Genomic DNA, 16,411 nt, shown 5'->3' on the forward strand with positions numbered 1-16,411 from the left:
ATTGAGAAGTGTAAAAAAGTAGCTTTTGTTTGAAAATGAGTGTAAATTACCCAAAGCACATTCATCCAGTATTTCACAATGAGAATGTTTCACAACTTCCAACAAACTTTAAGCAAAATTTCAAACCTCTTCTAAACTTTCTCTTGCTTGCACAGTTAACATCAAATATTTAATCCATTTGTAAAGTAGTCAGTCATCTGAAGCTGTTTCATTCATAGTAGTTCAATTCTTTAAAGTGCTAGGTGTTTATTGGTAGAGGAGATATTGAATCACATACAGGCACAATAAGAGAGATTGCTACATATATTTCAGCTCTAATACAAAGTCCTTTTTCAGAAGTAGAGCAATCACACAAATTCATACAACAGTTCACACTGTACTGTTTGTTATCTTACTGGTTTCTTAAATAACAGTAGAATTGTTTATAGAACTTTACACAGTATGGTGTGGTAGGACAGCACTCTCACCTAGTGTTATTGGTTTCCATTCAATAAGCTATAAAGTTCATTGTTTATTACAAAAGAACATATTCATAATTAAATTAATAAATTACGCACATTTTCTGGCAGCATACTACTGTCATGAAATAACTTCAACTCTTTACTATGGGTATCATACTCTTCGCTTTAGATAAACCTTATTTCCTTCGGTCGATTACATTACAAAACACACCCACACACATGCACACAAGCGCACACACGCGCACACACACACACACAAACACACACACACACACACACACACACACACACACACGAGGGGGGGGGGGGGCACTGTCTCCAGGTGCTAAGGGCCGACTGAAACAGCTTATTACATGAGCAGCAATCTAGCTGGAGTGGATAGTGGGTGTAAGGAAGAGGTGTGGAGGGGGGAATAGAAAGGTATTAGTGTTGCTTGTGGGCTGCTGGAAGCAGCACTGGGAGGCTGTGCTAAGTGTGTGTGTGAGGGGGGGCAGTGGGGACGTGGAGGGGGGGTGGGGGGGAGGAGTAGCGAAGTGAAGAAATGGAAAGGTCTATGTAGGTGCTTTGGTAGGGTAGAAGATGTGAGTGTACTGGAGTGGGAACAGAGAAGGGGATAGGCAGGTAGACAGCGGCAATTATCAAAAGTTGAGGAGACCAAGGGGATTATAGGAATGAAGAATATATTGTAGGGGGAGTTTCCATCAGCACAATACAGGAAAGCTGGTGTTGGTGGAGAAAAATGTGGATGTTGTGTCACTGAAAAATACCTTTTCTAGTGTGTTGTCTCGGAGAGATTGTGTAACTGTCCTGCAAAGGATTTTGAGGACTGAAATCACTTATGATGTGTAGGAGTGGAAATAGATGCAGGACCAAATCAGTGATTAGTTGATGTTTGACCTCCACATCTGAAGTAGAGAAATGTTACAGAACGTAAAATCAGTGCATGGCCACGTACATACAGCAACTGCTTTTAGAGAAGTACTGACTGGGATCTGTTCACTAAAATTGGTCTCATGGACCAATCAACAAACCCCACCCAACACTCATGCAGGGTTATCTCGATTTTTGTAATATGCTTTGTTATGTATGATAATAGGAGAGTAGTGTGCTGGCAAATGGGTTTCTTGCAATGCTATACCAACTTCTTGGTCGAGTGCATTTGGTGTCCAGTGATGGGGTGGAAGTAGCTGTTGCACTGCATCTGTTTTCATGAAGGGAGTGAAAGCAGTGAAAATTGGTGTCACAATTAATGTGAGCTGGTACTTGATGTGGGGGATCACTGTTAATTTGTATAATTTCTGTATGTCGCATTGGGGGATCCACAGCCTTCGGGGTTACCGAATCTGTCTCTCCCTTTAGTCTCTTCTTTTCCTTTTGGGTGAATATGAATAGCCGGTCCTACAGGCCATTTCCAAAGTGTCCTGTAGCCACTGGCTGTTGTCAATGTGCGAGATGGTTTGGGGCATGTGTCTGGGGGTGGGAGGCAGCCCTCCCGCTTTCCCAGATGGAGAGTGCCTAGGACACTATTTCAGCCTAGTGTTCATGGAGTGAGAGTGAGTATTCTTTTTTGCTGTAGGTGGTACTACTACTCACTTATATGGGATGTAAGTGTTCACATGTTTTCTGTACGTCAAACTATGTCAGTCAGTTGAAGATTCTATGTTCTTGTATTATGCATTCTTTTTTGAAGACCGGACAAATCAGTGAGCCAGGACAATGCTCTGTTCCATAGTTACAAGGAGCGTTCTCATGCAATTGATGATCCACATTCTCCATACACCTCTGGCTATACAGTACAGTGTACAGTGTCAAGACTCTCCCAAAGAGCACGCATTTAAAACACACTATAAGAGGCTTTGCGAAAGGTCTGACAACACACTGGAGGGTATCTTTCTCGGAAGCCAGAATTAGTGCTTCATTGTCTGTCCTGTTATCGTTTGGGCCTTGCTGGACATGACAGACAGTAGGGAATCCATGACTTTCTAAGATAGCCTGTAATTTTGCATCTGTTTGTAGTGTAAGGTCACAATGGCAAATTTTTTCTTGCACCTTGCTGAGGCTCTTACAGGGGATAACTGTGGCGAGGAAACCACCAACTTAGTTACATGAGACCAGGAACAATGACTGGGTCGGAGATAACATTTCTATTGTTACTTATCCATTTCTCATTTTATTTATTCACATGACTTCACAGTACTTACTTGCAACTGGTTACAGAAAGAACGATGACATTGTATTCAAGAAGGATTCGTCTATTTTCCTCCTTTCTTCTTAAGTGTGTAAGTGAAGGAGGAAATGACTTGGGATTGTTATCTCTCAGCATTATAACTACCTAATTTTTTAAGCAAGGTGTGTGAGCACCAGCTTGGTTTTACATGTAACGGGCACTCGCGCATATATGTGTGTGTGTGTGTGTGTGTGTGTGTGTGTGTGTGCACGTGCACCCGCACCCACCCGCGCACCCGCACCCACCCACCCACACACACACACACACACACACACACACACACACAATGTGAATAAGACAGAACTGCATATCTGATTGGAAACACGCAATACTGAGTGATATTTCCTGCACCACCTGTACTATTGAGAAAATTCTGAAAAGTGGAGGATCAGCCCACTAAAGGGGACTGTACTTTATTTAACAAAAAAGGAGATCAAATATAAGCTAAAGGGGTGGAAGTGAGACCAAAATAGTCAACACTGAATAAGCTCAGTCTGCATTAAAAAAAGTGGCAGAGTTCATGAATCAGAGACTATGTATTCTGCGTGGGGGGCAAATCGCAACATGGGGTATGAAGAATTGCCATGCAATAGGTCGGGGCCCTTCATTCCAACACTGTGTTTATGATATGTTTATGATCTGGTCACACAGCATCAAAGTTTTTCAGCACTTTCTCCAATGTATGAATGGCATGCACCATAACATCTAGTTCAGTGTCAAAGAGCAGCAAAGGTGGCATTTTTAAGTGTTTCAGTAGAATCTACACCAGATGTGTGTACTGTACACCAAAGCATCCTGACTTAAATCTCAGCGTGCAGAGCTCCCATCACCTAGCCCAGATATGTTGTTCACAGAGCTACAGCTGTTTCTTTTAAGTACCACTTGGATTCGATGATAAAATAACTTAACCATATGTACCCAAAAGAATGGTTGTCACAGTTGTGATATTAAATTATCACTCTCCAAAAAAAGGAAAAAACATATATGTTCAACAATGCAAGGTGATTCATGTATTGTGCTGCTTCTTTTCTTTGACGTTTATTTCTCACAAATAGAGAGTATCATCCACAGCAGACTCAGGATAAGACGCATTTTATTTCTGCTCAAGACGATAAGAGAGCTCACATCCAGTTAAGGTGATACTTAACCTCACAGTCCCTTGAGCTTACAACAAGCTTCATCAGTGAGGAAACAACTGTATCTTCCAGTCAATTTGAACTATTTCTGAATGATTTATAGAACACCCACAGCAGATTCAAAATCAGAGGAAAATCAGCACTTTCTGAGCAAAGCTTCACAAATAAACACAAAATTATGTTTGTCCCTCACATCAATCTACTAGGATTCTGTTATCAAAGAGGCTGTAGCAATCAGAATGTATAACAATAACTGGGATTGTAGCTGTAATCTTGTGGTCCACTGAAACACACTATGTTGAGAATCTAAACAGAGATTCACCAGGGTTTTTACGTTTGTATGGCCACCAATAGTACTGCAAACATCGACATTATTTTGGCAGTGAGTAGTCATAATGTAGGCTGATCAATCACGGCCGATTACAATGACACTGTAGCAGCAGTTATGACAGTCAACTGTAGATTATCTTCAAAAGCTCCAGTTTTTAGTCTGTTTTACTTGGCATGAATATAGAGAATTTCAACAGAAATGATTAAGAATATAGGCAAATTAATACCAAAGGAACTTTCAAAACATTTACAGAATCACTGGCAATGTTTGTTTGTTCAGTAATTTTTTCTGATGTTTGGCCAAAAAAGACATTGGCATTGTCAAAGGTTCACCCTCCATTGTTGGCGGCTGACAGAACAAGTAGCAACAAGAGCTACAATAATTTTTATTTTTACCTAATGTCTGTGGATGAAGACACATCTCAAAAACTATAATAATGCTGTAATTCTTCTACTACACAAGAAACAAGACAGAAAAGGCATAAAAAACTACAGAGCTATCAGCCTTGTCTCTGTAATGCACAAAATATTCACTAAAATTATCACCAACCATATACAAGAAAACCATTGAAGATCAATCATATATCACAATGATCCATTTACAAGTCGTCAATGAAATTACACAACTGAGCAATAACAGGGTGAACATGTGGAGAAGAAAAAAATCCCTGCATTTTTCCCCAGTTAAAAATACAGTTTCTCCTGGGTGAACATACACCTCTTACAGGGTGAAAATACACTAGGCACCAGGCAAAAGTCCATTTATTCTGTGTCAACTGACAGTATACTTTCCCTTGGAACTGTAAAACTTATAAATCCTTTAAATGGTAAAGTATCTATACACTGGCACAGAACTTTCTGGCAGTTAGAAAACAAAACTCAGCAAAAAATAACACATTTTGGAAAGATCTTGGATGCATTGCAACATGTACACTGCACGTTTTCATATTATAAAAGAATAAATACATATTGCACGAAATACAGTACATAGCTTCCGAAGCACTGAAATCGAGATTGCATTGCATGACGCGCTTTTATCAGGCAATCATAGCTTGTGTCACGTGAACTCACCAGACAATGACAACAGATATTCAGAACATAGGGCAAGTGATGTAATCGGCCAATAGCAAACTCACTGTTAAGCAGCATGAGGAAGAGTTAATGGTTTAAATTAATAATACATAAAGTATAGCAATAACAAAAGCTTAGTTTTCACATATAATATTGGTCACTAAAAATTTTTTGCTGGTTTTTTCCATGGTTGTGGTTAGACAGGATCCTAGGAAAATGCTTAAATTGCAGCAGCTGAATATTCTGACAAGCATGATGATAAATTTCCACGCTAGCACCGAACATTTCATGGGTTATCTGGTTGAAAACATGTTCCATCAAGTGCTTCCACTTTTCCACAGAAAACTGCTCAAGAACTCACCTCACACTTTTTTTGAGGATAATTACACTATTTGCCATTGTTATTGCATAATTTGTAATCTATAAAAGAACTAAAGTAAATACAAAAAACTAATCTTGAAGATTGGTCATTTTTGGCATGTGTTACCCTTTAAGATATATCAAAACACAAATGTGCCACTAATATTTTAAATAATGGCTGGTCTTCTGGGCCTAAAATTTTCCTAAATGGCTGGACATCAAGGGTTACATCTCAAATGAATGTCAAAACACCGTTCACAATATTTTCCCAGAACCTGTTAGAAATGTAAACAGTTGTGACATCAGGCTCATTTTTTATCGGTAAACTAAATAGAACTTCAAAACCAAACCACCAATGGTGTTTATTACCAGTTCTGACTTACAGCACTTAACACACAGATGCTTGGTGTAGAAACCACTCAAAAACTTAGGGTTACTCAGCAAGAAATGAAGAGATTACATTTTGAGAAATACACTACTGGCCATTAAAAGTGCTACGCCACAAAGATGACGTGCTACAGACGTGAAATTTAACTGACAGGAAGATGCTGTGATATGCAAATGATTAGCTTTTCAGAGCATTCACACAAGGTTGGCGCCGGTGGCGACACCTACAACGTGCTGACATGAAGAAAGTTTCCAACCGATTTCTCATACACAAACAGCAGTTGACTGGCATTGACTGGCGAAACGTTGTGATGCCTCGTGTAAGGAGGAGAAATGCATACGATCACGTTTCCGACTTTGATAAAGGTCAGATTGCAACCTACCGTGTTTGCGGTTTATTGTATCGCGACATTGCTGCTCGCGTTGGTCGAGATCCAATGACTTTTAGCTTTAGCAGAATATGGAATCGGTGGGTTCAGGAGGGTAATACGGAACGCCGTGCTGGATCCCAACGGCCTCGTATTACTAGCAGTCGAGATGACAGGAATCTTATCTGCATGGCTGTAACAGATCGTGCAGCCACGTCTCAATCCCTGAGTCAACAGATAGGGACGTTTGCAAGACAACAACCATCTGTACGAACAGTTCGATGATGTTTGCAGCAGCATGGACTATCAGCTCGGAGACCATGGCTGTGGTTACCCTTGACACTGCACCACAGACAGGAGCGCCTGCAATGGTGTACTCAACGACAAACCTGGATGCACAAATAGCACAACATCATTTTTTTGGATGCATCCAGGTTCTGTTTACAGCATCATGATGGTCGCATCCGTGTTTGATGACATCATGGTGAATGCACATTGGAAGCGTGTATGGTATGGAATGCCATTGGCTACACGTCTCGGTCACCTCTTGTTCGCATTGACGGCTCTTTGAACAGTGGATGTTACATTGTGTTATGACCCGTGGCTCTACCCTTCATTCGATTGCTGCGAAACCCTACATTTCAGCAGGATAATGCACAACCGTATGTTGCAGGTCCTGTATGGGCCTTTCTGGATACAGAAAATGTTCGACTGCTGCCCTGGCCAACACATTCTCCAGATATCTCACCAATTGAAAACGTCTGGTCAATGGCGGCCGAGCAACTGGCTTGTCACAATACGCCAGTCACTACTCTTGATGAACTGTGGTATCGTGTTGAAGCTGCATGGGCAGCTGTATCTGTACATGCCATCCAAGCTCTGTTTGACACAATGCCCCGGCGTATCAAGGCCGTTATTACGGCCAGAGGTGGTTGTTCTGGGTACTGATTTCTCAGGATCTATGCACCCAAATCGCATGAAAATGTAATCACATGTCAGCTCTAGTATAATATATCTGTCCAATGAGATTGGAATGGGAAATGTGATTATTGAAATATTCAGACAGGTGAATGAATGATTAATAGACCAAGGAAATTTTTTGCCGGATTCTAAGAGATAAGAAAATACCGAGACATTGACTTAATAGAAGGCTTGTATATCACATGAGAAAATCTGCAAAAACAAAATAGATGAAAACTACTAAAGACCAAAACAAATGGAAAAGTCTAGAGGTGGCCTTTATCAAGCAACTGACATCAAATCATTGAAGATTATGATAATCACAAAAAAGTGTAATATTTTAGTATAAAATGTTGTAGAATTCTACTGTACTATTCAACAATCTACTGAGGCCTACTAACTTCAAAATGCAATGTACACTTCTTGTTCCCTTAAATCCTATGAGGTTCTGCAGTTTATGTGCTAGACTTTGTTTACCTATATATGATACTGTTACAATAAAAATTAGGCCGATGAAACAATGGTACAAAATATGGCTGATATAGATAACAGTAGATGATTAAGTATCTGGCTCTCAAGTGAGAATCATATAGAATAGTGAGAATCATATAGAATAATTTTGCCTCTCTCTCTCTCTCTCTCTCTCTCTCTCTCTCTCTCTCTGTGTGTGTGTGTGTGTGTGTGTGTGTGTGTGTGTGTGTGTGTGTGTGAGGGTGGGGGAATGGGTGGGGGGGGCGTGGGGGCACACCCTTGAAGTGGGAATCCAAGTAATGTTGCAAGCAGTAGGTAACGAATTCAGTGGACTGCAATATAAGCAAGCGATAGACAGTGAGACATATGGAAGTGTTTGGGTCAGTCCAAGGACAGCCAAAAGTGTTAAGGTGACCAATTGCGATAGCAAGAAATTCGGGTTTGAGTCCTGGTCTGGTAGAAATTTTCATATGGCACTACTGGGTGGTAGAACTACACCCAGCACTGCTGATATCAAGGACTTCACATTTAGTGAATTAATTTTGAATTATTTCCCACATCTGTGGAGCATCAACACCATCTGTTTTTTCAGACGTGCGTGTAACTTACAGTCCTTTGTGAGTGCCTGTTTGCTGCTCAATGTGTCTTCTACTTGGTGGGTATTCTTTCATTTATTTCTCATCTCGTAAGCTTAAAATCTTGTATTGTGTTACCTTAAGAATTTTTGCTTGGTCCTGATCTGCTTCTTCCTGGTCACGACGTCCTCTCCTGAGCCGCATCTTCCTTGCAATAGGATCCTTACTGGTGCCTAAAATATTGTTTGTACATCAGTAACGCTTCAGTTTGCTTAACGTAAAACAAATTTGAATTCAATCAATCAGTTATGTTGACCTTATTAAAAAACTGAAATCCCCTCAAACTACTTTAAAGAAATAGCTGACTGTATTTGTTGAAGTAATACATACCAGGAACACCAACGGAACAAGCAAGATACAAAATGATGATGATGTGTCACATTTTCTGATCCTCAGCAAAAAAAAAGAGAGAGAGAACAGTACAGAATGGCAAAGAAGAAGGAAAAACTTCATTTAAAGAGAAGTGTACAGTATTCTGCAAATACATAATTTAATTTCAAGTCATATTTTTAGCAAAAAACTAATCGATACCATGTTCTGTTTGTTCATTTTACACCAAAAACCTATGAACGAATTTTTCAGCATTCTGACAAAGTAATGAAACTTTTTTACAAGAACTTGCTTTCACATCTTATCAAAAGTACTCTATTTGAATCACTGTTAATGCACTTGCACATCCCGTCAAAACAATTTGTCAAGACATCATACTATGATTCAGTGAGGAAGATTTACGAAGACTCAAACTGATGCCACAAAATAGTTTGTTTTAGTTCCACAAAGCGGAAGAAATCTCAGCGGACTTGACCCACACTATAATGTGATGTGAAAAGTCTAGTCATTACGTGCACAGTGCTTTTCCTTTAAGATGGACCCACAAATCCCATATATAGATGTCTTGATTCGAAATGTCTGGAAAATTACAAGGGCTGGCCAGTACTTACATTCAGGAGTAAAAATACCCATACCACTGATAGATACATCAAAAATTACAAAATATCTATTCCTAGTTTCCAGAATTGTTAGTTCCTCATCCAGGAGGAAAGAGGAATGGATTCCAGAAGGTTGGGAAGGAGAAACTGGTCACTCAGACTATGGATGAAATGCGCCCACCTGATGTGAAGACGAGGAGGGAGAAAGATGAAGGGGGAGGTGGAGGGGGAGGGGGAGGTTGTCACGTAGTACTGTCCACACAGCCAATATCAAACATTTTTTCATACATTTCCCATCAATACACCTCATAATTTCAACCAGTAACAACAATTTTCACAGTATTTGTCTACCGTACATTACTTACCGCCTGAAGGAGCTGGTGCAGGAATATTAGCCCCAGCAAGTCTCAGCTGGTGTTGTAAAGAAAAATCAATATTATAGAATTCAATGCCTGCTCCACGTTGTACTTCCACAGGCTTGGGAGGCATGATAAGATCTGGGTTGTCACGGAGATCCAGAACGTCAAGATCTGACAGCAAATGAACAGCGTCAGGAAGTGTTATTAAGCGATTTGATGCCAGTATTAATTTTTTCAAAGAACCGCATCTGCAAAGAAATATGAAAAATTCCTGTTAATTAAACAGAACTCTTTATGTAAATGATTACACAGTACTATTATGCAAAAAATTAAGAACCTCTTAGCTTTGATTACATAGGCCACAATTTAATCTCAAATGGGGTACATCCACAAATTTTCTTGTTGGAACAGGAAAATCTATATTAGATACCATACTTACCTGATTATGAGATGAGGATATTTTCCAAAACTTGTCATTCAAAAAATACAAGGTTATCTTATACTTGCAGATTACACTATTCCTGCTGTGGTCAACATTTTTACATTGTTTAATACAGTATACAGGGTTCGTCTTACATTACAGGTTAAGCTTTGTCTATTGAAGTCACATGCAGATTATCCTGAAGAATTTGGCAGCACAGGGCTGGGCACATTATACTATCATTTGAACAGGCTCGAGACTTCCCAATATCCTCAAGTGCTCACTACAGTTTCAAAGCTGTTTTAACAATCATGTGTCATTTGGCTCACGCGACACTAAAGTGTGCGTCATTTATGTTGGCGGCCGAGTTTAGGTTAGTTCTGCGCATCTGATGTCACAAAACACAGTCAGCCAATGAACAGAGAACGACGTTGCCAGATCTCGACTGCAGTGCATAGCATGGACGAGTGTCTTCAGTTTTAGAAACGTTCAGTCATAAATAAAGTAATAGAACAAAAGCAATGTCTTGATAGCAGACTTTCTTTTATAGAAAGTTTGGAAAAAGCATTCTTTATACCAATTGCTTCATATTCTATTAATTAATTAAACCACACACGCAATAAGACTCCTAATTCAGGAGATAGCGAGGAAAGGTGCTTGTATCAATTTCACGAACCGCTTTTTCACAATAAAGAACAGCGGTAATTGTTTATTTCCTATTGTACTTCGCCGAAGCGTGAGTAATTCATAGTCATACCAACAGTGTTTGTCGGTATTTTGCGTGACGTGTTACAGTCCTCATGGCGTTCTGTCGTCAGACGAGCTGCGTTGGCGTAACGGTTAAGGTGTTGGTGAAAGGTTATGAGTTCAAACCTTGTGCACTACTTAATATTTTCATTATTTAAAAACAATATCAAAGTGCCTTACTTCACAAATTACGTTCGTTTGAATGCAATTTTTTTGAAATTTCTAGTGCTTTGTCTCTTCATTAACCCTTTCGCTGCTGCAGACACGTGCTCCCCGCATACCACACTGTGCGCGATTTTGTCATCACTGCACTGCTCACCTGTGCAGACACATGGTGTTCCCACTGCTTTGACACACTTATCATTCGATTTCACAAAAACTATTTGGCCCAAAAATTTGATTTTTACACGTCTTCTTGACTGATACCTTCCCCCCATAAATGACTTAATTTTGTTTCGATGTTCAACGCAGTTATTATGCAGCATTACATGTAGTAATTTTATATGAAATTTAGGTATCTTGTCCACATTTCATTCTCAACATCGTGGCAACTAAAATTGACCATACGGAAAGTATACTCTATGGACTTTTACCTCTGCAAACTCTTCAAAATTTCATGCAATGGTTTACTATATTTAATGCTGCATAATAACTGCGTTGAACATCGAAACAAAATTAAGTCATTTATGGGGGGAAGGTATCGGTCAAGAAGACATGTAAAAATCTAATTTTTGGGCCAAATAGTTTTTGCGGAATCGAATGATAAGAGTGTCAAAGCAGTCGGAACACGATGTGTCTGCACAGGCGAGCAGTGCAGTGACAAAATCGCGCACAGCGCGGAATGCAGGGAGCACGTCTTTATAGCAGCGAAAGGGTTAATGCGGCCGTGGTGGCTTTACTTCATGAACTACGCGCTCCCCCCTAAACGTAAGCTTGCGAACTACGTTATACTATGACGCTGCTTCTATTGGCATGTGCGTCGTGTGCAACTGGCAACGCAGCAATCTCCCGCGTCTGGGCGGGCATGCGCGAGCCGCCAAGATAAAAGAATTGAACTATAGTGCAAGTGACATGCAAGAAACTGTGAACTAGCCACTACAACAATCTCTTGCCCTGCTTAAAATGTGACAATATTGTGAAACACAGGAGGAAATAGTATTAAATTCTATCACCTTACAAACTCTTGTCATATTTAAATAGGTTTGCAACAAAAAAATTCTCATACATGTATAGACGCTGTGTACAAACATTAATGCTGCTTTTTAAGTAAAGGTAACATTAAAAAGTGAAAATGTTGTCCTTCAAAAAACATTAATTGCTTCTGAACCCAGATCAATATTTTCTTTGATTATGAGACTGTAATGATTTACTAAGTGAGTTGCAAACAAGAAATTTGATCACTGTTTGTGTATTAGTATACCGGGTAAAAACATTATCAGCTTTAGAACATGATGGAGACATTCAGATGAAACAAAAAGGAAAAATTAATCTAGAATGAAATATCTAACAAACAAAACAAACCATATTAAACTGACTGTAATTGTTACTGCGAGATTAAATTACAGTGGTAGACCCACCTTGGAGATATACCAACAGATGTCAGTAGATTGTGGGACAAGCAGAAGTTCAAGAATTGGACTGAATCGTAGTTGTGATCTTTTACTTATGTATTAGTTGCTGTTACATATAAATTGTACCCTAGAGGATACAGCAGTCCATATTTCACAGTAGCTCAAGCACAGTACTAAGGAAAATTTGGAAGGGGAAACAGTGACACCAGCTTGGCTGAGATCTACGATAAGTGAGGGGAATAGCAACTGGGCAGCAATTATGTCATGCTCCCAACCATGGAAATCTACACTGCATACTTTAGCTCTTTATGAACATCTACCACTTTTAACTAGGTTTGCCTGAATCAATTTGTAGTCTGAATTGAATTGATTTTAAAGTTATACAAATACTCAACAACAGTATTATTTCTGCAGGAGACAGTAAAAGCCTAGAAAGGATCCAGGGGCATACTTAAGTGTTTTGTACCACAATGCTGTCAACATTCACCATGACATATTATGAGAATGAAAGGGAGTATGTCAGCTGCTGGTTCTACACAGCCAATGAGGTAGTGGCAGGTAAATGATATATTTGGATGTAAGAGAGGCATTGTAACAGACTCATATCAGTATAGAAGCAAAATCCATTACGCATTTGGGGGGGGGGGGGGGATAAATAAATAATCAAAAAAGAAATAAAATAGCTTGCATTCTCAGACCCCACCGTAATCAAGCCTCAAAATCACAACATATCTGAAGAAACATCCAAATATTTGCGACACAAAATATATAAAATTCGCAACCGTGCTATTATGACAATGATTAAAAATAGTGATACCACAGATGACAGGGTTAATAAACGAAGAATGTAGAAAAGAAAATGGTCTGTAAATTAACGTATACCATTTCTTTACCTTTATTTTCTTTCTTCTTGTGTTCTCAAAATGTAGGAATTCACTAGATGCCATAAGTTTAGAATAGGTATAATGTTAACTTTTCAGGCAGATACTTTATGTCGATATAACAGTTTGTAATTTTGATTAGTCAGAATATGCTCAAAATAAATTATTCTCAAGGATTTTAAAAATTCACATGAACAACCTCAACCACAAAAAGCCATTTATTATGTAGTAACTGGTTTCAGTCTTTTAACTTTTGGATGCTTATGTGTTTGTTTTACATTTATGACTACTTGGATGTGTCTATGATGTATTATATCGTAATGATGTAACATATATTTCCGTACATCCTATTTTATGGAATTTTGTGGAATATTTACGACTGTAAACAGCTATGTTCACAGTTCTTTTAAACTTCAGTTTCTTATGCTCGTTGTGTTATGTCTTTGACTACCTTGACTGTCAATGAGATTTTGTGCTGTAGCTCTTTTGATGTAACTTATATTTTTTTCATGCTTTAGGTATTACGTACCTTACTTTACTTGTTATCTTGTTAGTTGATTGGTCAATGTCACCTGGGTGACCTGACACGCATTACGAGATTCGTCTTACTTTGTTGCCATTATTTTGTAACAATTACTCACTGTTGCAACTTTGAAATCTGTTGAAACAGGCAATGTCAACACCTCCATGCTGCTTCGATGGTAATAGTGGCTTCACTCATTCACTCAAGCAGTATTTTCATTGGCTTTACAATCTGGGAGCAATGTAATCTGGTATGCAGTGGGCGAAGCGTCACGTATTTAAGCAACAGCTGCATTGCTCTCCTTAGCAGCTGACGTTCTTGGAGTCATAACACATGCTCTGTTCATCACCACCTCATACCATAATGGGTATATTTTTATCTTGTAATATTTGTTATATTTTATATGTTACTATTATTTTGAGATATCCGTCCAAATCCATTCTCTACCCTCATTCTATGTTCATATTTCAATATAAGGTCTGAAGATGGTCAAAAACTGACCAAAATTGGTTACCACAAAATAAATGTCTCTTTGCAGTCGAGACTGTTTGTGTTCATTTTTAAAATACTTTTTGCCAGACTGCTGTTCTTCATGAGAAATGTTCTCAAAAATTACTATTCTCAAGGAGAATGTACAAAACAATACGATAACACTGGCGCAAATCTGAGTGTTGTATGTAGAAGAGCAACTGTTCACGTGGTTACCTAAGTTCACAGGCCCAGCTCGTCATGCAACACATCAGTAATGTTCCTAGTGCATAGTCAAAACTATACCACCTGTGATGTTAATGTTTAGGTGTATTGCACCAATATGAATGGTACCATTTTCCTGACACCACGCACCAACAAATTATGCCTCAAAACATAAGTTTTTGAGAGTATATTCATCTTATATCCAACCTGTTTTCAGATGTTTACATTTACATGCATGTTGTCAACACTGTTTCTTTACATACAAGGTTTCCACATCAGCTGTCTTAAAAACCTATGTTGCAAAATTCTGCGACGTCAATAGAAAGGAATAACATTTGTGATACGTAAATATCTGAAGACGGTGTGCCAGGCAGTTTGAAATGTCATCATGGAAAAATAAATGCCTATAAAAGCAACTAGTTGCAGCTAATTCATTACAAATTATATTCAATTTCAACAGTTGCAATGTTCTAATACATTCACAATACTTATTTACTAAAGTTAATATAAGATCGAATAGAAAGACAAAATACAGTAATCAGGCAGGCAATACCAGTCAACAAGCAATTAGAAGTAACTTTGCATTTTTGATCAGAGACAGATCATTACAGTGTTTGAAATTTAGTTTGTTAATATTCACAAATCTGTCCAAAAACACTTTTGATGACTGATCACACAGGCATGAATTTTTTCTGTAACACTAAATACAATAAATGAAGCTTTCATTTATTTCTACATTTAAAAAAAAATTAACAATCTAAATCACTCGAACTTCGCATATATTGGTTGTATTATAAAGAAGTGAAAAGGGAAAAATGCATCCCAGGCAGAGTACAATGTAAGCACCTCTCTCTCTCTCTCTCTCTCTCTCTCTCTCTCTCTCTCTCTGTGTGTGTGTGTGTGTGTGTGTGTGTGTGTGGGGGGGGGGGGGGGGGGGTGCATGCATGTTGTGTCTGCATATTTTAAAATGTAGGCTGTTTCAAATGCCATTTAGGATGGACCAGGTTTTCTTAGGTATTTGTCTACTCTGAATGTTTCCAGGATGTCTGGCTTTTTCCCTATAGTTTGGATATGTAGGATGCTCATGTACTGATGCTTGAGTTAGTAGCATGGTGTTTTGTTTCTTTTAGGTCGTGGCTAGTGCTGATGTGTGATTTTTGTTTTGTTTATTACTGCTACCAGGTGTCCCTTGAATCTGATGTCAAATGATCTACCAATCTCACCTATGTAGAAGCAGCCACAAACGTCTGATTCTGTACATATCTGTATGGTGTACTGAGTTTCTTGTATAGCTGCTATAAGATAATTTCTGCTTAATCTCCTGTGGGTGATGAAAAATATGTTTGCATTTAAGTACACTGGCAAGGCCCTTTTCCCAGCTTATCCTATCATTTGAGAACATTAAGTCATCTCAGACTTTGAGACAATGTTTGAATTGATTTTTAGGTGGGCCAATCCCAGCAGTACTGCAAAGCTGAGGCAATCTGCAATAGAGCTGGAGCAAGCCCTTAGCACTCCATCATGAGCCAAGAATGAGTTTAATATTCTGGTCCTGCAATGCAGGACATATCAGGTATTCAGCTGAGTAGAACAGATCCTAAACTTTGATCTTAGTCATTATTTAGTATTTTGAAGTGTCCACTGTGTAGCTGCTATGGTAATTTGCAATGGCTGTTTGTTCTATTATTCCCATTTTTGCTTCAACTTAAGTCCAGACAGTGGTTGGCGACTGATTACTGTAATTTGTATTTTGTGTTGATTTTCACAAACGTAATGGTCAGATCTAATCAAAACATTTCCATTTAAAGGGAGAATGTCCCACTGTGGAACGCAGTTGTGTGTACAGCAGCTTCTCAATGTCGTGTTACAAGTTTGATTTAA

General features: G+C 38.8%; 1 protein-coding gene and 1 non-coding gene across 2 annotated transcripts in view; both read right to left on the reverse strand.

Moving 5' to 3' along the window:
- Window positions 1-16,411, reverse strand: part of LOC124546553 (protein flightless-1) — a 204,465-nt gene that overhangs the window by 157,761 nt on the left and 30,293 nt on the right. Inside the window, exons 7-8 of the mRNA XM_047125044.1 lie at window positions 9,701-9,942; window positions 8,485-8,579 (exon numbers count right to left, since the gene is read on the reverse strand). Coding sequence (XP_046981000.1) covers window positions 8,485-8,579; window positions 9,701-9,942 — 337 coding nt within the window. The remainder of the gene's footprint in view (window positions 1-8,484; window positions 8,580-9,700; window positions 9,943-16,411) is intronic.
- On the reverse strand, window positions 15,972-16,169 carry LOC124554551. Its single transcript, XR_006968403.1, has one exon. It is a non-coding gene; the product is annotated as a U2 spliceosomal RNA (small nuclear RNA).

The sequence above is a fragment of the Schistocerca americana genome, chromosome 1 (genome assembly GCF_021461395.2).
Source record: "Schistocerca americana isolate TAMUIC-IGC-003095 chromosome 1, iqSchAmer2.1, whole genome shotgun sequence".
Taxonomy (NCBI): Eukaryota; Metazoa; Arthropoda; class Insecta; order Orthoptera; family Acrididae; genus Schistocerca; species Schistocerca americana.